The sequence below is a fragment of the Thamnophis elegans genome, chromosome 3 (genome assembly GCF_009769535.1).
Source record: "Thamnophis elegans isolate rThaEle1 chromosome 3, rThaEle1.pri, whole genome shotgun sequence".
Lineage (NCBI taxonomy): Eukaryota > Metazoa > Chordata > Lepidosauria > Squamata > Colubridae > Thamnophis > Thamnophis elegans.
In genome coordinates, this window is record NC_045543.1 from 45,485,698 (window position 1) to 45,510,458 (window position 24,761).

General features: G+C 38.6%; 1 protein-coding gene across 2 annotated transcripts in view; it reads right to left on the minus strand.

The window, feature by feature from the left end:
• Positions 1-4,293: 4,293 nt before the first annotated feature.
• Positions 4,294-24,761, minus strand: part of LOC116506335 (nuclear cap-binding protein subunit 1) — a 32,095-nt gene continuing 11,627 nt past the window's right edge. For both annotated transcript variants that reach the window (XM_032214021.1, XM_032214022.1), the window contains 19 exons: positions 24,031-24,138; positions 22,927-23,048; positions 21,908-21,977; positions 21,437-21,652; positions 19,687-19,784; positions 18,926-18,989; positions 18,589-18,699; positions 18,404-18,468; positions 14,453-14,515; positions 14,101-14,175; positions 11,656-11,759; positions 10,858-10,980; positions 10,209-10,311; positions 8,056-8,149; positions 7,702-7,805; positions 7,213-7,327; positions 6,550-6,672; positions 5,679-5,792; positions 4,294-4,719 (listed from right to left, as the gene is read on the minus strand). In XM_032214021.1, coding sequence (XP_032069912.1) covers positions 4,606-4,719; positions 5,679-5,792; positions 6,550-6,672; positions 7,213-7,327; positions 7,702-7,805; positions 8,056-8,149; positions 10,209-10,311; positions 10,858-10,980; positions 11,656-11,759; positions 14,101-14,175; positions 14,453-14,515; positions 18,404-18,468; positions 18,589-18,699; positions 18,926-18,989; positions 19,687-19,784; positions 21,437-21,652; positions 21,908-21,977; positions 22,927-23,048; positions 24,031-24,138 — 1,986 coding nt within the window. In that variant the 3' untranslated portion in view covers positions 4,294-4,605. The remainder of the gene's footprint in view (positions 4,720-5,678; positions 5,793-6,549; positions 6,673-7,212; positions 7,328-7,701; positions 7,806-8,055; positions 8,150-10,208; positions 10,312-10,857; positions 10,981-11,655; positions 11,760-14,100; positions 14,176-14,452; positions 14,516-18,403; positions 18,469-18,588; positions 18,700-18,925; positions 18,990-19,686; positions 19,785-21,436; positions 21,653-21,907; positions 21,978-22,926; positions 23,049-24,030; positions 24,139-24,761) is intronic.

The window sequence follows — 24,761 nt, forward strand, 5'->3', positions numbered from 1 at the left end:
GCAAGTCAAGGCTAAGTGACGGTCTATCAGGCGGGAGGTTTCGAGCATCTTTTTTTTTTTGTGCTTCTTGGGGAGTGGAAGGGGTGGTGCTGGAAGCAGAACTCCAATAACGCAGGTTCCTGCTGTTTTAAAAAGAAAGAGCGAGGGGATGAGCTATTATTTTATTTTATTTATTTGCTTTGTCTAGCATGTATGAGAAAACAAATATAAGCATGAATATAACATATAAACATATAAGTATAAGCAGGTATAAGTATATACATAAGAAATGGGTACAAATAAAAGAGAACATTAGGACAGGAATGTTGGGCACGATGGTGGGCTTATGGACGCCCCCTTTACGGACCTCTTAGGAATGTGGTCAGGTCCACGGTAGACAGTTTAAGGTTAAAGTTTGGGGGTTTTGAGGAAGTAACAACGGAGTCAGGTAGATCATTCCAGGCATTGACCTCTCTGTTGCTGATCGTATTTTCTGCAATCAAGTTTGGAGCGGTTTACTCTGAGTTTGTATCTATTGTTTGCCCGAGTATTATTGCGGTTGAAGCTGAAGTAGTAATTCAAACGAGAACAAAACCCAGTGGGTCAATCCCCGATGCATCGCTCTGAGATTCCTTATTATGGGGAGATTCTTCTTATGGGGAAATGACTAAATCCTGTAAGGTTATTTCATTATTATTTTTTTCCATGGGGAATCACAAGGACTCTTCTGATAGTTATGAGCCTTGCATCAATGTACATTGGACAGTGAATTCTGATTTGGAAGAAGCGTAGAATATAAATGTTGAAATACCTCCTTTGTAATTTAAAATACATAAATGATGTGGGAATGATTGAGATGCTAGATTGTGCATTGCTGAACAGTGGCAAGGTTAGAATATTTCAGTGATAGGCAGAGGTCATCTTATTTGCTGTGATTTTTTTTTCAGTATCCAGAAGTAAAATACTACATTAAAATCAGTTTAAAAAGAATATTTTATCAAGCATTTATCAAATAATATATTTAACTGTATAATACACAATCATATCTATCATTGCATAGATACATTCATATGTATCTGCAGTTGCTTGTAGGTTACAAAAACACATTCCAATTTTCAGGTCATCCACATATATATTATAGGATATAATGCTGTTTCAATAGAGCCATAAACCTGTAAGCTCCAAAATTTCAGTCTGAACCATGTGTATGCCATGGAGAATGCTACTGGGAGGGCTGATGCTCTGAAGATATGCTAGGAATGACTGTTGGGTCCAAGAATGGCTTCTTGAAAAGGATATGCACCTTGCTTTAAAGTTGACAGATCCAGAATGCAGGTAGCCAAAAGTCCACAGCCACAAGGACTCTGTCCACTTTCTCAGGATCAACCATCTGAAATTCCTCCCAGATGACAGAACTCAAATGTGTCTTGGGTCACTTGCATCACTTGCAAATATCTGCCTAGCCAGAGTCCAACTCTGAGAGAAGCCAAGTAACTTTAACTGACAAACACTGAGAATATTCCTCAAAGTAGCCCTACAAGAACCAGCTCCTCAGGATGTCCTTACCCAGGAGGGATCTGATCAGGTGAAACAGGGCCATTGGGACTATCTCCTGATTTAATAAGAGTGGAAAAGTAAGTATGCTTTGCTACCCTCATCAAAACAATGTACATCTAATGAAGGTGCTTGTATACATAATCAGAATGTGGACGGGGTGAGCTTTATTATATGTCGACTTGGCATTAAGTAGCAGCAACTGGAGTCCAGAATCATCAAATCTCCAGAAACCAGGTCCTGGTATAAAGCAATATAGTTTGACTGATTATGTTGCTACAAGTTTTTCTGCCCAATTCTTCTTGAGGTACAAGTCTGGCAGGGATTATTTGTATTATATTATCTGGCAGGGTGATGAAACATTTGCAAATGTTTCCCTCCTTAGAGAGGTGAAATTCAGCAAGTTCTGACAGGTTCTGGAGAATCAGTAGTGGAAATTTTGAGTAGTTTGGAGAATCGGCAAATACCACCTCTGGCTGGCCCCCGAGTGGGGAGGGAATGGGGATTTTGCAATCTTTCCCCCAGGAGTGGGGATTTTGCAATATCTTTCCCCCAGGAGTGGGGAGGGAATGGGGATTTTGCAGTATCCTTCCCCTGCCACGCCCACCAAGCTATCCCCACAGAACCTGTAGTAAACAAAAATAAATTTCACCACTACCTCTTTATCAACCGAAAATGCATCCTAACAAAAGCTCTTATCAATGCTTGACTTCATTCTTTGTCTTCCCCAAGCATCACTGTAAACAGCTTCTGTCTGTTCATTTTTTAGAACTCTACAAGATCTGCCTGCACAGAAACCTGCAAGAGCAGTTTGGTCCAGCATCCCTATTGCTTCCTCCTTGAAAGTAGCAATGAAAACATCTGCTAAATTACATGAAACTGCAGTTTCCATAGGGCACTTCGTGTGGGCTGATCTAATTGGCCCTGCCTTCCTGTGAGAGGCTGCTGTAGAGAACTTTAGGGCCAAAAGGAGTAATCTGCCCATGGCAAAGGACTGATATTAACACCCCCCAAATCCAGACACAAATGCCGAGGCAAACAGATCTACTGTGTGACCCCATCTCCCGTGGGTTAGGCCATGATTGAGTTGGACTAGGTATTGGCTGCCATGGTGGCCATGGTACTACCTCAGACCCTAGGCCAGTGATGGTGAACCTATGGCACGCAGAGCCATCTTTTCGGGCACGCCAGCCATCGCCTGTTGCTCTTCTATGTTCCGGCGTGCTGGTCTTCATGCACGTGGGAGTGCCAGAAACCAGAAAAACAGCTCTCTGATGTGCATGCGTGCACCGAGAAACTGTGGCCAGCTGATCTTTGCGCATGCACACCAGAAACTGAAAGATCAGGTGAGCGGTGCACATGCTCAGCTTCCCAGCACGTGCATGCACGCTGGGGAACAGCTCTTCTAGTTTCCAGTGCTCCCATGCATGCACGCCAGGGAGCTGCTCTTCTGGTTTCTGGTGCTCCTGCACGCTCCCATTTTGGTACTCGGTGCCGAAAAAGTTCGTAAACACTGCCTTAGGCCCAGAGATAAGAGTTATCAAGAACTATAAAGGCTGGAGAGCTTCAACTCAAAGTTCAGGAGCCCAGACAGGGACACTGCTATACTGCAGGCAGGTTAAGTGAGCAGCAGTTCTGACTGATCCCAACAGCCCAACCTCACAAAAAGGGTTTCACATCCTCATGATTTCAGGGACAGGGGTCCTAGAAGACACTAGAGACAAATAATGCCAGCCTCCTCTTGCTGCTGTCCTGGAATCATGATTGATGACATACTTGAAACCCAGGAGGGCACATTTTTGAGACAGGAGTCTCCCTTTCAGTGCCCAACCAGGCATCAGTCATGCAAACTAGGTCAGCCCTTCATATGCAATCAGAATGTGAATGAGGTAACTTTATTACAAGTTAACCTGGCATTCAGTAGTAGCAATGGAAGTCCAGGCCATCAAAGCTCTGGAAACCAGGACCTAGGGCTATGCAGCTTAAGCTACTATGATGCTGGAAGTCTTTCTGCCCTATTCTCCTTAGAGGCACAACTCTTCGGCAGGGAACATTCATATCATATCACCTAACTTGGGAATGAAACATTTGCAAAAAGAAAAGCAAGAGCAAAGAGCATCAAGGGCCCAGCCATTTTATCCAAACTACAGAAATTTTCCAATGTTGAGAATAGACCCTTAAGGAGCAGCTCTGGGTGATATTGTATTCTCAAGAAGCTGAAAAAAATATTAACAAAGCCAGCCTTCATTAATGACAAAACGTATAAAATTCCTGAGTAAGCACTAAGGTACAAACAATAGTTAAGCTGATAAATCAAAACTTGGCAGACCAGTTTACTCCATCTGTATTCAGACTTGAGTTAGCCTCCTTGTGGTCAAAACTGCTTTTCTCACAGATTGATAGGTTTAGCTGGAGCCACCAACCTCTTTGTATTAGGAAACCCCTTCTCCACTTCAGCTGTTTGCCTGGATAGTTTTTAATAACCTTAATTGCTTAATTCAAGTAAAATATAGAATGAGCATTACAAATTAGATGTTCAATTCCAGGTGGAATGCTTGATATATTTGATCTCAAAAGGAACAATCAGTGAAGTCCCCTTTGGTCAACGTAAGTCTAGGCTGCTTTACAAACCTGATCATTTAAACATTTTTTAAAAAATATGGAATATTAGGAAAAGTTAATCTGAATTCATATGTATTGACATTTGTTTTACATTATCATAGAATTCGTTCATATGTAAAAAAGCAAGCAAAGAGCCAATTATGTTTATTATCTATTTTTTATTTTTATACAAACAATAGGGAACAAAGCAGATGCTATGGCAAAGTCAACATTCAAACCATTTCAAAATTAGAAATCCACGCATTATTCCATCCCAATCACCCAGCAATCATAACTAGCATAAGGTCCCTACTGCCCCAAGTCATCCCATTCAAGCACTGTGTAGTTTATCTAGGACAACACAGTTAATGTATTTTCAGATTAAAAGATTGTTTTCCTTTCTTATCAAAGATTCCATCTTAAACTCAACCAGACGAAATTAAGTCCTATACAAAAAAAAAAAAAGGTTACTCAGCCCTGGAGTGCACAGAACTGCTGAAATACAGCGAGTATGTGATGATCCAATTCTGCTGTAAATAGAAGGTTCTCCAAGGTCACCATATACTGTTGGATGATCTGATGATGCTACAGACACAAAAAAAGCATTTCGGTTAGGCTTGAAAATGATATAGCATGTTAAATAAAAATATATGTTTTAAAATATATATTCTCTTATTAATCTTTTCTCCTCTTTGATACCTATGATATCTACAACTATACTATACATTATGTGCAACTCAAGTCAACAAAATTGAAAACAGCATCAGGATTTGAACTGCTAGGCGGTGGACAATCTTAATTATGAAATTAGGAGCAGGAAGTTTTCATCATGCCACCTGTTTTACATAGATACGAAAGGTTTAGTGGTCATTGTAAAATATTATTTCCTTTATAACTATTAGTGTGCAATTTTCAGAGCACTTGACAATAAAAGCAATCAATAAAAGTACTGTATAAAATAGAAATCATAAGATTCATAAACTTTTAATTCCAACAGTTTGTCTCCAGTTACAACCTTTACAAATAAATCAGAAAGACTCAAATTTCATTTCAGGCAAGCTTTTTTGAAAGGAGTTTCCATAACTATGCCAGCACCATTCTCTATTGACAATGTATCTAATTTTAGATAAGAGGATTTGAATTTTATTCTTATTATTTAATTGCTTACTTAGAATCTTCAGTTAAAGACCAAAGATTGGGAGGCATTGACAGTCCTGATAATTAAAGGCTTTAGAGACAACAGTGATCACATTTGTGCCCAAAATTCAATAGCAGAAGTCATGGCTGCTTAGATAGATCATTACGGTTTTAGGAAAGGAAAAATCTTAAGTACCCAGTATCAATCTCGGAAGTGCTATGACTTAATTAGCACATGCAAATTATGCAAACCCATATGGATACATAATTATCCTCTGAAAAATATTTGATATATCTCAGGAAGGTATTCATTGGCTTCTCTATTTGAATATGCAAACTGAGATAGGCTATATCAGGATAATCTCACTTTTACTAACCATGAGAATTCTGGTATTTATCAGACTTACCTGTAGGAAGATTTGCTGCAGCCTCTCTATACAGTTCTTGTACCAAGGTGTAATTACATCAATCCCTCCTGTTTCACATCGTACTAGATGCTCTGTTAGGATCATAATAAAACGCTGGAAGGAATAAAAACAGTGAAATTGTTGGCATTAGATTTGTAGACAAAATAACTTTTTTTGAGAAGACTTATGGAAAACAAACTCTCTGAATTAAGTAGGATATAATTTAGTATATAACATCAATATTAGTAACTGTGGTACTGGTTGCTATTTCCAGAATTTGTCAAATATACAGAATTTTAATTTAGAAATTGATGAAGCTGAAACACTTGTTCCAGACTTTTGCAGTTACGTTAAGATTCTAAGATTGCAAGGGGAGTGAGGCTTAGTGGCTTAAAAACATTGTATTTGTCGGCAGGAGAAGGCTGACTCATTCCGGTATTTTAAACCTAGTGCTGCAGGACAGCGTGAGCTCCTGTCTTTTGCCTCAGCTCCTGTCAACCTAGCCGTTTGAAAGCATACAAATGCAAGTCGATAAATAGGTACTACTATGGTAGGGGTAGCGGAGTAAGCAAGAAACCAACTGGTGCCGGCTCGGTCCAAATGCAAAGCAAAGACCAGCAGACAAAAAGACCAGGATAACACTGACACTCCTGCAGAACACTGTTACCTACTCTGTTTACAGAGATAGTTTGCTCCCTGTGATGCACCCTTGATAGCCCGTAAGTGTGAACTGAACAAACTAGCAATCTTAGGCAGCCAAACTACTACTCAGTCTTAACATTGTAGACTTTGGCTTTGATGTGCCGATGCTATATGCTAAATAAATCCAAGTCTACCTTTTCCACGGGTCCATCAATATGTCTGCTTTTACCTGGAATATTACAAGGAAAAGGTTTTTTTGTTCACTTTGAGCTGATTCAACTTTTTCTTGCAAGCGTTCAATCTGTTCTTCAATGGGCCAATTTTCCCTCTCATTCCTTCGAGAATCATCACGCTGGAGGGAAAGAGTTGAAATTTAAATGATTTTAAGATGTTTTTATAAATAATCATGGAAAACAAAACAAAAATAAACGGCACTGTTGCAGATATTGTCAAAAAATGGCTTGAAAGCACGCAACACGGTTTCCTGCTGAACACTGAACTGGCAATTAAAGTCACATTTGTTCTAGATTGGTTTGGTGTCTCTGTTAATGTTTTAGATTGTGTTTATTATTGTTTTAAAATATTACAAGTCTATGAGGTAGAAACTGATGATATATCATTCATGTTCAATTATATAGGGGAGTTGATCACATTTTATCAAGCAACTTGCCATCATGGGGATTCAAAAAGTTAAAAGTTAACCAGCAATTAAAAGTATCCAAAGGCAAGAACGCCTGAGCCATAGGCACAACAAAAGGATGACCATCTCCGTCTTCCCATCCTGTTGCCCATCTCTGCCTAGCTCAGCAAAGCAAAACAAATCTTAAAAGTTTTTATAGCTGATGAAATATCTTATTTCTTCATACAGGCATGAGGAAAAAAAGTGACCTACTCTTTTTTGTTGCTTGGCTAATCTTTCTTTGGCTTCTTCTAGCTCCTTTTGGATCATCATCACATGCTTGTTCATCTTACGAATGGTAGAGTGTAAGATCTCCCAAATATAAAATCTAGCAATAAAAGAAGCAAAGACAACTCTCATGTTCGGAGAAAATACTTCAATTGTTGTCAGTACAAAGGCATGATACACACTTGTATATCTAAGCTTTTCTCAGACAATGAGTGAAATGGATGAAAACACAAGGAGAATGGTGTAACTTTCTCTGTCTTTTCCCTCTGAGGAGAAATTTCAGTATCAGAATTGTGTAGGACTGTTTAAAAAAGCATGCAAATTTTCAATCAGATATACAAAATGTTGCTTGCTTTTGGGAAATATTTTTAACTTAAGCAAAATTTCCCTTAGCAAGATCACTCACAGGTCTATGAAAAATATTTGAAGCATAACCTGAAGATTTTTTTTAATGTTTGGCTTACATGTATTTACCTTGTAAAATCATGAGATAGCTCTGGAGAAAAAATCCAGTTTGCCACTGCAGCACAATCCACAATCTGTGTTCGAATCATCTTATCCACCAGTACAGAAATCATCTGTGAAAATGAAGAAACTTTGCTCAGTTCATCAGGAGTGTGTGTTGCCATCTGAGCACAATTTTCAACACAAAGCTCACAGACTGAAATCCCACAGGATCCCTCAAAGCACGGCCCCTCTATAACAGTCAGTGCCTGAGCTGTGCAGACCATAATTATGTATATTAAGGAAGGAAGGAAGGAAGGAAGGAAGGAAGGAAGGAAGGAAGGAAGGAAGGAAGGAAGGATGGATATAAATGTTCATTCTTACCTGGGGATGATTCTTCCATACTTCATACATCACTCTAAGAACGTGAAGCTTCCCTTCATCACTTTCAGCCAGAGTTCTGAGGGCTTCTCGAAATCTTTTAAAAACAGAAAGGACATATCCAAGGATATTAAGGAACAGAACAGTGATGGCAAACCTCTTTGTAAAGGTATGCCAAAATTGTGTGTGTGCGCATGACCACCACACCCACAATGCAATGCACCCCGCCCACCTGTGCATGTGGGTGCCCCCCCACACATGCGCACACGACCCCCTCCACGGGAGAGGCCGTTTTCACCCTCCCCAGGCTTCAGGAAAGCCTCCGGAGGCTGGGGAGGGTGAAAAACAGGCCCAATGGGCCAACCAGAAGTTCAACCTGTTGGGCCTGTTTTTCACCACCCCCAAGGCTCTGGAGGCTTTCCTGAAGCCTGGGGATGGCAGAAAACAGGCCCAATGGGCAGACTGGAAGTTCAAAAATGATCACTTTCCGGCTTCCGGAAGGCCTCGGGGGAGGCAGTTTTCGCCCTCCTCAGGCTCTGGAGGCTTGGCGAAAACGGCCTCCCCTGGCCCTCTGGAAGGCCAAAAATCAGCCAGTTGAAATTCCGGTTGTCCCAGTGGGCCTCTTTTTTACCCTCCCCAGGCTCTGGAGGCTTTCCTAAAGCCTGTGGGGTGCGAAAATGGCCTCTCCCGGGCCCCCAAAAGGCCGAAAATCACCTGGCCGGCACGTAGATGCACGCTGGAGCTGACGGCTCACGTGCCAGCAAATATGGCTCCGTGTACCACCTGTGGCACACATGCCATAGGTTCGCCATCACAATAGAACATGTCGCTCATTCTTACAGATCAATTCTTATGGACCCCTCTGATTCAACTGAGATTATAATGGCAAAGCTGATTGGGAAGAGAAGTGGACTGGTCTAGTCTCCCAAGATCATTCTGAACTCTGGATCTCTAGTTTCAGAGACTAGCAGTTGACAAAGAGCTCTGTAACGCAGCAGTTCTTCCTGCTACCTTGGCCAGCTACACATTACAGTACCTTTTGAATACTCAGCAAGTGAATTATACAACCATCCCTTCCCCAAAATCAATGCCAAGGTTAAACACACACATACCCCCATAGGTGAGGCAGAGGTAAGAGAAAATTGTTGCCAAGGCAATCTGAGAAAAATATGACTTAATTTCAAGTCATAGCAGAAGGCATGTGCCAACCCTTTAAAGCAGATGATACTTGGAACGCCAAGAAAATGAATGCTAATACTACTTTTGTTATAGAGTTACAGTAATAGAATCTTACCTCCCTGCCATTTTCTAAAGAGAACCAGGGAGGGTCTGAGATGCTTTCTCAAGTTCCATTACTTGAACTGAGCTGAGATTTTTCTTCTCTGACCACTGCCTTGGCTGCAGCTCTCCCTCAAAATTCTCCTCAGTTGACTACAGTATGTAAAAATGTTTCAAGACAGACATCTCCCTCAGTCACAGGACCATAAGAGGCAGAAGGCATAAAGCATAGCCAGACTTCAAAGATTCTGTTATTATTGCCAACCTTAAGAAAAGTAGTTTAGTCTTCTGATTGAGTTAATTTCTTGGCTTGGTTTACATCATGGGGCTGACATTCTCTTGTTGTATAATGGGACCCAGTCATCAGTTTTCTTCAGAGAGGTTGTTTTTAGTTTTGCTTGTGCCCAAGCTCTACCCACCACTCTACAATCTAATGCAAAAAGTGGGTTCTTCTGGACAAGCAAGCTTTTTTTACTTCCCTCCTGCAGACCTTCTTTGGACATTCTTATTAGCATGTATCTTGGGCTTAAATATATACGGGCACAACGTTCTGCCACAGATCACAAGGAGGTGAGAAAGAACTGATGAATTTTTTGACTATGCTGTAGTGTTGGAAAAAACTGCTGAATGCAAGACTCATCTTGCTAGGTAGAAATAAAGGTCCCAGAGATCAGAGACTATTCAGGAAACAATCATTTTAAACAATAGGATAAAAAAGTAGATAAGATAGCTAATTTTTAAAAGAATAAAAAATAAAGAACAGGACAGAACACGCTTGCTTCTATCCTTTTTTTCATAAAGTTACAAGACAAATAAAAATAAAATGGCAACAACATGGGCACACTGACAATTTAATGTACTTAATGATAAATACTTACTTTCCCAGAGCACTGAAAGAGTGACTGAATGACTTTGAGGCTAAGTGCAATAGTGTCTGGACAAAAACCTCTATTTTTAAAGGATTGAATGAGAAGCCTTCATCTGGAAAACAAAGTTACAAATACATCTGAATATCTATAAGCAATGTGGGCATTCACCAAAGGCTGAGAAGGACTGAGTATTTTAGTTGTTCTTTTTTTAAAAAAAACAACTGGTGAGAAAATTTCACAATAGGCTTTTTTTACAATCTTATTAAGACAAATTAAATCGTATTACATCAATGAATGAATTTCAGACATATACTAAGATAGATGATAAAACTGAACTGAAACTCTAAAATGTGGCAATTTTCTTCCTCCTATTTGAATTGCAGCTTCTCCATTTTCCCATGCCGATTCTATTGTGTCATTGTTTTTAAAAAACATAATGCAAAGGCACATTTGCTTATTTATATGTGTGGAGTGATGCTGGATAACAACAGTCCCAGGTAAATGCAGTTCTACTGAGCTAGTAAAAATTGCTGTGTGAAAATAAGAACAGGAGCCATATCCTAAATTTAACTAAAACCTAAGTAACTTTCCTGAGGTTTTGCAATATTTCCATAAATGGAAATTAGCAATGGTACAGATTAAATATCAGAAGGCTTACCATCGTCTTCTTCCTGATTAAGATTGGGCACATCCTTCAAAATGGTGAAGATTTCATCATTACTTGCTTTATTTTTAATGGCAATGCTTAAACAGAGTGCAACATTATATCCAGGAAGAGATTCTACACATAAAGAAAGAAGAGGCAGTTACCATCTTTGAAAATTGGGCATTTTTTTACAAGTGAGCTTTTACATTGTAAAAGCATGTTAAATTTTCTTGGAAATCAACCATGTCAGAGAAATCACTACACCATATTATGTAAGATTGAATAGCAATAGCACCTAGACTTATATGCCACTTCACATTGTTTTTCAGCCCTCTCTAAGCGGTTTAGAGTCAGTACCCAACAATCTGGGTCCTCATTTTACCGACCTCAGAAGGATGGAAAGCTGAGTCAGCCTTGAGCCAGTCAGAATCGAATTGCTGAACTGCTGGCTGTCAGCAGAAGTAACCTGCAGTACTGCATTCTAACCACTGCGCCACTTCGGCTCTTATTTAAAAAAAATACTAGAGAGTTTAATATGCTTTTCAGAACAGAAGCCACATGCAATGTCCCCTTATGTTATCATGACCACTGGGCTTTGAGTGGTCCTTGGATGATACCATCTCATATCTGCCCATGGTTACAGCAACTTCCTTTAAATGGAGTTACCTACTGCCTTCCCCACCCACCCCTCCCCCACCTGTTTTAATAAGACAAAATACTATTTGTCTCCAGCAGTAACAAATGTTTCTTGTCACAGTGCAAGTTTTTTTTTGTAAAGTGTAAATTATATAAATATCATCTACTACATACTGTTACTTTCGTCTCCGTATTTATAAATACATGCTGGATTTGCAGGAGTAAGAACTGAAAAACTAGCAGGAACGATATCTATTATTCGCTGATGGTAGGAAAGCCTGAAAAAAAAGATTTTGCAGAGGTTGACAAGATGATGTTCTTGCCGCAATTATGTCACATGATTATGGTTATACTACAGAGATAACCCAACCAATCATTCATAACCTGGCTTACATACATGCACTGGTGAAGCACCCCAAAGCTAATATCTACACCCTGATCCTGAATGCACAGAAAAAGTTCCTCACAGAACTAGGACTGGGCCTGAACTATAATTTGTCAGAAACAGGGAAATGATAAGTTTCCTTCAAGATTTTAATACTATTTTCTTTCCTTTTCTTTGTTTGAAGAAAGCTTGTTGCCGATCTCTGCTTACAAAGGGAAAGACAACAACTCTCAGAAGTGTAAGAGAATTTCTAGCAGCTAAAAGGGTAATATCCTTGGATTTAAGAGCAAAATACATTTTGCAAACGTGGGTGCTCAAATAAGGGTGCTAGAAAAAGTTAGGGGAAAAAATCTTCCTATTGCCTTGCTATTAACTTGATTAACTGGAAGTGCAACCCTCTACCCACACCTCTAAAATGCTGGAAATAATTTAATAATCTGAAGAGCATTCAGTCTTCTGCAATTTTAATTTTATTTTCTTGCTAATTTAGTTCTCAAATGAATCTTGTTTTGAAGCAATGATGGAGCCTAGAAATTAAGTCTAAACAAGCATGTTCTCAGTAAACTATAAAATAGGAAAGAAATGGCCAAAGGATCAGTGTTGTGACTCAGCAGAAGTTTGCTGTGAGTTGAGTCGGGATGCAAGATTAACAATGCAGCTGGGGCTCGTTAGTGTCATCTTCTGGTGATAAAAGGACGGATGGTGCCACACCCTGGTTGCAGGAGTCAACGTTCATCATTCATCGGTTGTGATTTGTTTGTGAGAGACACTTGGAGAAGTGATTTGCGTTCTGTAACCCTGATTCAAGGAGACACTTGGAGAAGTGAATTGCTTTGTAAGAGTTTTGCTTTGCATTCTGTTATCTTCTTGCCAGAGACTTTATTTATGTTTATTTTTGGGCTCGCAGCTGAGGACTGATAAAGTTATTTCCTTTTAAGTTTGTCGGCCTGTTTTCTTTGAAAGAGCGAAGGAGGGGGGACAGAACAGATCAGTATGCTCCTTCTGTATAAATCTCAAGTAAGTTCCATAGTTTTGACCACAGGATGCTGGTTTTGGACTGCAGATTTTAACTAGAGAAGGAAAAAAAACTTTCCTAGGTGAGATTTGGAGGTGATTATTGGAAATCAGGTATTGAATTTTTGGTTAAGACTAATTTACTGTGGAGCTGAATTAAAGAATGTGCTACCAAATGGGACTAGACAGAACAGGATTCTAATCTCAGGACTTCAAATCATGTTTGATCCTAGATGCCAGATGCCTTTGCTGCTGTCGGACAACTACCAATGACATTGGCACTGCACCTGCCTAGTACAACATTGCAGTATTGGTCACTCCCCTGAATATTTAGGCCAATTAATCCTGGAAAAGGCCAAACTAATAGTAAAAGAGGGAATATGTGACACTGATTTCTAAAATGGTATCACCGTGCCCCAGAAGTCTATTGCTAATTGTCAGACAGATGCAAGCTCTCTAATGTGAGATACTTATACAATTGAACACTAAGCAAATATGGATGGCTTTTTCTAGAGCCCAGTTTGATAGGCCATGCCATCAGCTCAGTGGTGGGTTACAGGCGTACCAGTCTGCCCCGAGCACCGGGTACCATTTCACTACGGTGCTCTGGAGGGCCCACCCGCGCTCCTTATCTGTCTTTAAACCCTTCGGCGCTTCTGCGCACACGCACAGCATATACAGAACCCACATGACAATCTTCCAAGAAGCTGGAGTGTCACGGAGGCTCACGGAGGCGTCACTGGACAGTAAGACGCAAGCGCACGCTGCACGTGTGTGCGCATGCATTCATATGGAGGACGTCTGTACCGGTTGCAACGGGATCCGAAACCCACCACTGCATCAGCTCTACTGGAGATGTGACTTCTGTTCATTTATTGATCTTACTGTTTGAGCAGCTTGCTGTTTGTCTTATGGACTAATTGGCCATTGCCTGGGGAATTAATCTGGGTTTGCTCATGGCTGGCTTCGGTTGGGACAGTTATAAAGCCGGGTGAAGAGACTTTCAACCCTTAATAAATCACACTGACATGTGAGTGTGAGTGAGTGGGGCATACTGAGTGTTGGTGTTAATGCATTCAGGAACCTTTCCCCTTCTCTTTATTCCTCCATGTCTTTAATTTCGTTGGCTAATTCTATTTTATTCCTTTTCGGTACTTGCATAATACCACTTATAGCATGGTGGACATATATGTATACAAATGCTGCTATCTCTCACTTACCTCATGCATTTTTCCAGTGCTTCTCTTACAAACTTAGGCCTGGGTCTGTCAAGATCCTCAGAAACAGAATCTGACCTACATATAAAAAAAGATGGTATTCAGAAAACATTCACTATCACAAGGGAGAAAATCAGCAACTGATATAAGTATGGTATTAAGTGCTTTAGACACTTACAAACTGTTGTTACGTAAGGACTGCAGAATACCCGAAAACATATTTTGTATTTGAATCTGAAGCACAGCATAGTCCTAACACACATAACCCAAATAGCTGTCAGAAATGAAAATGTGCACAAACATATATTTACATTCATGTTCATGCATATACACATATATGGAATCAAACACTTACCAATCTTCCCAGCTCCAACGGAACTCAAAATTACTAAGATGATGGGAAAACCAATTAATGAACCTTGATGAGAGAAACAAAAATCTGTAAATTTATTATATCAAAACCTTTTCATTTTGCACTGCTATTATTGACATTATATTAAAATATATAAAATAATTGGTGGACAAGTCTGATTAGATGAAAATTCTTAAAAACCAAAGGATAGAAAATTTCCAATTTATAATCACACAGTCTTTTGAAGCGTTATCTCAGAGGCATCTGCATGCTTTGCAAATGCCTTGATAGTGCTGCAGTTCCCACATATTCTAAGGCAGAGTCCTCAACCCCTAATTCATGGACCAGCACTGGGCCTCCACATGTCAGAAACTGGACCACATAAACAAGAGAAGCGCCATCTGCAAGATGCAGGCAGCAGAGGAAACCACGCTTCCGCTATCCATAGAAAAATCTCTCTCCACAGAACCGTCCCTGATGCCCAAAAGGTTGGGGGCCTCTGTTCTAAAGTACCTTTTAAAATCATTTTCAAATAATTAGCCTTACATCCAATAATAATTGGGTAGTTCTCTTCTAGATTCTAATATGACTGTCCAATTTTTATCAGCAATCTAACTTTACAGTGAAGTCTAACAGATTAATTATGAATGCCATATAAATCAAAACTGAAGAAGATTCTTGGGAGGAGGAGCCAATGTCCCCATGGTACGGATGTGCAGTCTCGATGCTCTGAGACTACAGCCGGTACTTTTGCCACTGGGGGGTTCAATCGGACCTAAATCGTCCCGAAGAGACGGTGAACAGGAAGAATACATCTTGCTGATCTTGGGGATATCGCAAAATCCCTGAAAAAAGCAAGAAAAAGTCTTCAAGCTAGTGGCTTATGCTGATGAAGTGGAGACTATGGAACGGAAGGGAACAGAAAGTGAAGTGTGATCATCTGGGGAATTCTTTCTGTTTTGGAAAAAATAACTGCCCAAAAGAATCTCTTTTTTATGCTAAACTAAACCCATAACCAGAAGTCAGCAGCGAAATTGATCTTCATTGTTTTGTTGTGGTCAGTATACATTTTTCTTCTTGTAACTATTGAAATACTTTTCGCAACATTTTCTCCCCCCGCCGCCCCTGCTTAAAGTGAACAGACTGGTTTTTCTTCTTCGGCTTCTGCTTTATTTTTCAACTCAAGGACTAAAATCTCCCTCTCTATCTTAACAAAAATTGCCTATTTGCTATTAAACTCCATTTAAGAACTTTGTTCCTACTAAATCTGAGTCAACACAAGAAAGTGAAAAAAAATACTAATTTTGCTGCTCAGAAGCTTAATGTTTTCGTGCTTCAAAGCTCTGTAACTAAAAGTGATAAGAGTCAAGGCTAAAATTGTTTACCACAGCTGTTTCTTGAGAGCCTTACTGTGAGAAGTACTGGTACTGGGAGAAGGAAAAAACCCGGAACCTCCTCTTGTGAAGATTAAAGCTACAATGGCAGTAATTTACAATTTGGAACATGGAACAATCTACAGAAGAGGAAGCTTTAACTTTGCAAAAGATTTGGGATGCAATTCAAGAGTTATTGGTAACTTGGAGAATTGACAAGAACATAGAGTTTATACCAGAAAAAAAATGAGGGAGGTGGAGTTCCAAAAACTGAAGAGAAAAAGGAACACAAAGATAAGAAAACTAATGAATTGATTTCTGAATTGAAAGTGGTTGAAAGCGAAAAAATGGGAGTTTGGAAGGGGGAATTCGATGGCCTGGAGCTTTAGCCCAAATTTCAAGGCACAAAAGAAGAAAAAAGAGAAAAAATGATGGTTTCAAAGGAAAAAATCTTAACAGAAATAGGATTGCAACTAAAGATAAACCAATTACTGTATATACTCGAGTATAAGCCTAGTTTTTCAGCCCACTTTTTGGGCTGAAAAAAGCCGCCTCGGCTTATACTCGAGTCAGTGAAAAATTTGCCCGAAATGGAGGAGAAAAAGGGGCGGGGCCATGCCGCTGGGTGACACTCGTGAATGGCCCAGTGCCCCTGTGAGTTTCCCCTCCCTCTGTGTCAGTTTGCCGCGCAGCGCGCACCGCACCATCCCCCCTCCTCACGTTCTAATGTAATGCAGGGCTGTCTTACGATTCCCCTTCCTCCCCCTCCTGCCGCTCTGCAACGATGTCCCACCTCCTCCTTGTTATGGCAAGCAGCCACATAGCGATGTCCCACCTCCTCTGGTACAGTGATCCAATGATAGGAATCACTGTGCCGTGTGTCATAGGAGGCGGGACATCATCATCACAGCGGGACATCAGCATCATGAGGTGAGTGAAGTATTTCATTGAATACACCGCTAGTTTACTGTTTTTCTTTGAAATAAATATTCAAAAACATTATTGGTATCTATTTTTATTTTTGAAATTTACCGGTAGCTGCTGCATTTCCCACCCTAGGCTTATACTCGAGTCAATAACTTTTCCAGTTTTTTTGTGGTAAAATTAGGTGCCTCGGCTTATATTCGGGTCGGCCTATACTCGAGTATATACGGTAAAATAACAAAAGGGCGCCGAGATTACCTGAGAGATCCAATGGACAATAAGGTGCGGAGAGATGTCCATAAAAACTTTACCAAGGAAATAAATAGAAAATGAACTCCACAAATGGCAAAAGAAATAAGACTACGGGCCTTCTGGAAGGACACAGGTTGATATATGAAAATCAATAATAAAAATAATAATAATAGCTGAGTTTGATGATTAGTAAGTAGGAATTTAGTAACTCTTTAGATTGCTTGCTTAAATAAATAGTTGATAATGGTAATAAGGTATATTTCTATGTTGGCTGGAGGTGAGGAAGCTGGATATAAGTAATAAATGATTATGTTACAAACATTAATGATAATAATAACAATGATGAAATGACAAGACTTATAGTTAATGACATATATATGTACTGGCTTAATATATGGAATTTGGATAGAAATTGCAAATAATGATTTGGGGAAAAAAGGTTTAGAAATTTAAATAATTAATTTTTATTTTGAATATGTTATAAAGGTATGTTATTGGATATATGAAAGTAGATAACAAAAAATTTAACTAAGTTTTATAATTAGTAAGTAGTAATTTAGTAATTTATAGATGGTTATGTTAAAAAATAATTGACAAGGGCAATAAGGTATACATATATGTTGGTTTGATGAGAAGAAAATAGATATAACAGTAAAGGATTTTTTGTTAACCAATATTAATTATAACAACTAACAATGGAATAATAAGGATAAGGGATACAGTTAATGATACATACATGTACTATCATAACAAAAGGAACGTGGACACAAATTGTAAACAGTGATTTAAGGAGAGAAAAGGGCTTAGATATTTTGTCAACTAATTTTTGTTTAGAATATGTTATAAAGGTTTAAGGCTATTGCATGACTTTGTAATAATTAATGAAATGCCATTAGGTGGTTGTGTTTTTTAACTATGGATTATTCTAGGCAAAAGGACATTAAAACAATTTCAGTTAAATGAGAAAGTAAGACTCATTAAGAACTTTGATATTCGATATGAATGTAAGTAATGACTCTGGAAGAGATGCACGAAAACTAATTGTAACCAATTGACACACTTTCTACAAGATGTAATGTAAGATGATGATTTGTGTGTGTGTTGTTTGTTTAGTAAAAATAAAAAAATTGTTTTTAAAAAAAAAAAAGATTCTTGGATGACATGTGAAATGTCTTCAAGGAAAAACAAAGTCCAGTTGACTTTTAAAAAGATCTTTGGGCCATCTACTGTAAGGAGGTTTCAGAAGGACGTAAATTATTGCAATACTAATTCAATGAGAGGAATGACCTAAAATATGGAAGCCTGTAAAAGCAGGGGCATTTTATAGCTATCATAGAATTTGTTGTGCTAAAGAAACCCAAGTCACTAAGTCCCCAGAAAAGTAGATGAGAATGTCCTTACTCACCGATCTACGCAGATAGTATTCATTGTATCTAAGCGCATATACAGCATTTCTGTGGCTTGTGCAAGCTGTCATTTTTCAATTAAGGTTTAAATTGTTTGTTATAATGCTTAATTACAACATGGTTGAAAACAGACCATTATCAAAAGGTATTAACTGTTACAAGAGACTTTTGGAGGAAAGGATACAACTTGAGGTAAAGATCCAGGCTGAAGTTTACAGAGTTCAATAAAAAGTGTTGTGTACATGATTTCCGTGTGAGGCGGAACGGGAAGCTGAAACAACTCAGCAAAAATTACCTGGGAAAATATGAAATCAATATGATGAAGCACACTTTTAACAATAAAATTATACCAACTATTTCATTCTCAGAAAATTCCAATGTTAAAATGCCCCATTCCATTCCCACAATTGGCTTTTTAGATGAATCAGAAACGGTTTGAACTCAAGATAGGTGATTTCAAGCTCCATTCTGAGATGAGGAACTATTTGCAGACAGGAAGATCTGATAAATATAATGTTTACCTCAACAATGTGGTAATTCAGAGGGATCTTGTTGTTTCCTGGATAGCTTGTTAATTGAGCAGCACTACAGAAAAGGATAGGTGTATAATTTAGAATAAAAAAGGCAAGCAGGAAGCAGGTAGCAAAAACGTAATTTTTTGGGCTATGTGCCGGGATCCATTCCTTCCTTTTTTTTTTTCTGCAGGAAGCAAGTCTTAGAAATAGTTGCCAAGAGTTCTGTCACCTTGCAGTGTCAGTCCCTCTTTGGATAGACTGATACAGAAACATATAATGACAGCTCCAGATGCCATTAATAACCAGGGAAGGAGTTCCTTCAAAATCACTATTCACAGTTAACAAGCATGATGTAAATCTGCATTTTAAAGCATTAACATACAGTTTTAAGGAACACTTCTCAATCTGGGAGAACAGATCAATATCATTTTTCTAGGCTGTTTTCCTCCCCAAAATACTCAAATTTTATATATGATGGCTAATGGCAGTTCAATTAGACCAATTTAATTTCTATCTCTCCCTCCCTCCCCTTCCTGACAACAGTGCAACACAATCAGTTATGAATGCAGACTTCCTACCAACAATTCTGCTTGGACAAAACTGTAACTGATTTATATGAAAAAATTTTTAGGGTATTGCAAAATATTTTGGATTATAACATTTTTGCCACCATATCCAATCTGATTGAAATGTTGACAATGATTTACCCAAGGAGGGCATCCAATGAGGAGGCTGAATTAAATATACATGGAAGCAAAGAGCCCTACCATGTCTTTCTCTCTTTCCAAAATGATCTGATGATGCAGTGGAGGTTTTCTTCAATCACAAATCTTTCAACAGAGTGGCTCCCAGGCATGACTGGTCCCTGACAAAAGAAACAACAGAGGTTTATTTATTGGCCTGAAAATCCACCTTCAGCCCAAAAAAGCATGATGCATGGTCACATATTGGCATTATAACATTTTACCAACAGTTTTAATAAAGTAGTTTGTGGGGATGTAACCTTTATAATGTACTTTTTAGCATACAGAAAGTTTAGTTCTGGGCAAGGGAGAGGAGAGGAGAAGAGAAAGGAGGGAATAGGAAGTGGTCAGAAACCAGTAAACAATACAATTTCGAACATGATAAACTGTCTGAAATAGAACCATGTACAAATGATCCTATCACTAAACATCCTATTGCTAAAATGTTAAAATTGGAAACCGAAGATGAACTTGTTAAAAACTGTATAAACTGGGCGAACAATTTTCAATATAACATACCAATTTATCAATTGGAAAATATGTGGATAAAGGGATGAGATTTACCTTATGCTCTAATCTCAAGGAGAATTTCTATAAAATGATGTATAGGTGGTATTTATGCCCAGAGAAATTGTCTAAAATGTATAAATGATACCCAAATGGCTGCTGGAAATGTAAGACTCAAATAGGAACCCTTCATTATCTTTTGTGGACTAGTAAAAGGCTAGATAATACTGAAGAGAAATTAGTAATATAATTCAAAACATTTTGAAAATTAATGTACAATTTAGACCAGAAACATTTTTGTTGGGATACATGGATAAAAAGTGGAAGAATCATATAGTGTTATATTGCTTTATATCAGGGCTCTCCAAACTTGGCAACTTTAAGACTTGTGCACTTCAACTTCCATATGGCTGGTTGGGGAATTCTGGGAGCTGAAGTCCACAAGTTTTAAAGTTGCCGAGTTTGGAGACTCCTGTTCTATATGATAATAGCAGCACAACTTCTATAGACTCAGCATTGGAAAGATCCTGCAATACCTACAATAGAGAAATGGTCAATAAAGATGACCATGGCTAAGTTAATGGCCCTCATGAGTGAAAAATCATTGAAGATAATCATCTGTATTGGAAGCCATTTATGGACTTTTTGCAAAAAATAAAAAAATAAAATTTGACATATAAATTTGATAACTGTTAAAATTTATTTTCTCTCTTCTTTTGAGGGGGGAAATGGATATTTTTATTATCATCTTAAACTAAAAGTCGAAAGTGTTTCTATATCCTTGGAAAAAGTCAGAAATCATTCTTTGTATATATTTGTGTCTTTTTTTCTTTATACTTTTTCACAGTTCTATCCCTACTCTCCTTTTATTTTTGTTTTTTTATTGTTAGCGTATGTTGTTTTAATGTGTGTGTTTTTTAAAAATGCAATAAAATTATTTGATAGAAAAGCCAGTGATCTTCTATAAGCACAAGGATACTTAGTATTTTCATTTAGGGGTAGCCTTTTCCTGTTGAGAAACAAAATGGACAGAACCTCAAAAAGCAGTGATACATAAAGGGACCTATTAGAAAGACAAAGCAAACCCTGAACCATATCAACACTGCTACAGAATGTGAAGCAAAGTCACAACTATTTTGAGACAAATTAACGACCCAAACCGAAACCTCAGAAGGCAAAGGGGTATATTATGTGGAATCCACCAAAGAAGAAAACATTTCACTTCCCAGCAGACAACGCATTATAAGGATGTTGCCTCCCAACTTACTTCAGGATCATCAGTGTAGTCAAACATTCGGAAGGTGACTCTTGGCATCGGGTAAACGGAATCTGCCGTGTGGGGTGGGGCTGTAAAAGGAGGCAGGTTGTGCTGAAGTGCTTCACAAAGCACACTGTCGAACGCCAGGTATGGCCTTGGGATGTGCCTCTCTTGCCAGTGGTCCTTCTTCATTTTCTGAATCTGAGCCCAAAGGCAATCTAAGTACTGGAAGGCAAAAGCATCCATCAGATATTTTCATATTTGGAATTCAAGGATGTTCCCAAAACCAGACCCAATTTTCTTAGGAACCATTTCAGGAGGGGAAATTCAGTATAAAGAGAAGGCAGGGAAAGTTATTAGAAAGACTTTCTCACTAGAACAGTGTCAACTTCATGTAGCCAAAACCAGAATTATGCATTTGCCCTAACAATTCTTCAGATGGATGTGAGTACAGGAATTCAAAACCCTAATCATATTCACCTCTTCTTGGGGATGTGGTTTATCAGCGGACCAAACTTGTAGCATGGGTACATGAGTCTTCTGACGCCGTCTGCCATAAAAAGAACATAATCATTTTAAGGCTACTGATAATTGGTTTGCATTTCAACTCAGAAAGATCCTGAAAGAAAGAGATAGTATGGCTCAATTGACAGGAGACATTGGGAAAAGCATATGGCTGTAAAAGTGTGCATAGATACTCTTTGACCTATGCCAGTAACGCAGTCTACCCATCATGGTCTTAAGTTGTAACACCACTCTTGTGGTGGACATTAAAAGTAGATGCTAGTTTTCAGCAAAACTGTGGTCCTATGAGTATGGGTCACTGCAAATGGCCATAAATGCAAACGAGTTGCCAGATGCCCAACATATGACCATGTGGAGTCGAGATCAAAACTTTGGAACTAGACTGTAAATTCCCCCAGAGGGACCCGTCATAACTCTGAACAGTCGCTAAATGATCAGTAATATATTGAAGGCAATCTGTATGCATTTTCAGGTTCCTAACTAATGTAGGTTTTTGGGAGAGTTGGTTTAGTTACCATGTAGAAAGACGTTTGTATAATCAGAGAATTCAAGATTTACAAAAATTCTCATGTCAGCCCTGTAATCACTTCAGATTCCTTTTTAAGCGGCAACACCTGCTTACTGCTTTCCTTGAATTCCCACACATTGGTTTTAGTTCTGCCTTCAGGGTCAATGGAAAACAATTATGTTTTCTGCAGAGAACACATATTTTTCACAAATTTGGAGATTTTACCATTATTCTTCTTGAGCATCTTTCTCCATACTAAGAATGCAGAATCATTTTAACGTGCTTTTGTTTGAAAAAGGAACAATACTAACTTGGTTTCCACTGAAAAGCCTGAAGTTATTTATTACCTCTGTATTTAACAGTCAAGAAATAGCTTTCCCTGCAAATTTATGAAGTTTACAAGTTCTGTGTCCATGCTCTATTAAGGCATAATGATGCAAAGTTACATTTTCTCTCATTTTCTTACTTCAGATAGGTTTCAACAGTGGACAAGATCTGCTCCATTTCAGTATCCTTTTTCTCATACAGCTCCTTCCCCACCCAAGGTAAGGATGACAGAAACGCATACACATACCAGTCACACCGCACCTGTTAGTAAAAATATGGACAAAACACCATCAGAAAATACATCTGGTTCTTGCATTAAACAAAAAGCAAGTCAAGACTTACAGGAAGCACTATTTATGATTGCAGAACTCTAACTTGATGTTATGATGATTTTTCAAGAGCAAAGCTTCAAAGGCCCAGATTCATATGTTTACAAGTCTCTGCATATGAATAGTTGATTTTGATCATTTTAAAACATCCTGCACCAAGGTATACGGGAGAGTACACACTGAATCAGCACAAAGTAATGAAAAACATATAGGGCAAACACCCCACCCACCCCCGTTTTTCTTATGTTATGCTGAGGCTTTAGTATTTACATAAGCATTTTCAAGGAGCTATTTCCATGTTGTTTCTCATTGAATTTAAGATGTACACTTACTCTCTGGGGTAAATGAAATCAGCCAGGTCCAGGCAAACACCTGTCAGGCATCAACCCAATAGATATGATTAAAAGGTTTTCTACACATCCAGATTTTAGAAACGTTTAAGGAGCCACATTGCAAATCTTTTGAACTTCAGACTTCAATTTGAGATAGGATACAATGTTAAGGACCACGTTTGCCTGTCTAAATCATGGGCACGTACCATTTTTATTTTGTTGTACTTATGTTCCCTCTGAAGGCCACTGAAGACTGTGACAATGGCACCAGAGGGCACATGTCCAAATGTTACAGCTTAATGTTTAGGCTTTTGTTGCAATAAAAAGTTGAGGAGAGGCTTACCACATGTACAAATACATTACAAAAAAAGTCTATAGAGTTCTCAGTCATCCAGGTCATGGTTGCCCCAAAGGTCCTCTCCCCCCCCCAAAAAAGTAACTCATTTATGACTGAAGAAGCTTCTTGGATGAGAAGTGAAATATCTTCAAGGAAAAACAAAACTGAATTGCCTTTTGAAGGAAAACAAAACAAATTTCAGCAATTTATTTCTCTATCTACGAAGCAAATGTATTCTTGTTTACCTGAGGTACATCCTCCTCCTGCGTCACACTAACGAAATTCTCGAACATGGCTACCATTGAGGGTGCAGCTATTACGTGACAATTCACAAGATCAGAAAGAAAGCGCACCTGCACAAAGAGAGCATTCAGATATTTCTCAATCATGTGTTTCTTCAAAGCATGGATCAGCAAGAGATCTCATAAGGCCAGGCAAGATCCCTGCAGAAGCCTACACTGTATCTACTTCAGCATTTTTTACTGGGATAACAGAAATCCCAGGACCAATATCCAACTGAATAACACTTAAACCTGATTTATTATCAAAATACCAGAAGTCTAGATCAGGAGATCGCAAAAACTGGCACTGTTCACATTACAGATCTGCTACGAAAAAGAAGAAATAAGCCAGTGAAAAGATTTGGATGGGTGTACAGTATTATATTATCATACGAAATTGCATTTTTTTTATCTTTACAGCCCATAAGGTAAAATGGTGAGCTCTTCAAATTTACTGAAAACCAATCTAAATATAGATATAGGTTATAATTGTTTAATGATGGTTTAAAGCTATGATGGCCTTGGAAAAATTGTTTTGCCACTTATCCTCACGCTGATGACTGTCACACCATCCACATGGTCACTTAAAATGGGGCTCTTGACTACCAGCTCACATTTTTGTGCATGTGATCGCGAGTTGTAACCTTACCAGTCAGTTTCTGACAAGCAATATTAATTGGGAAATCTGGATTCAA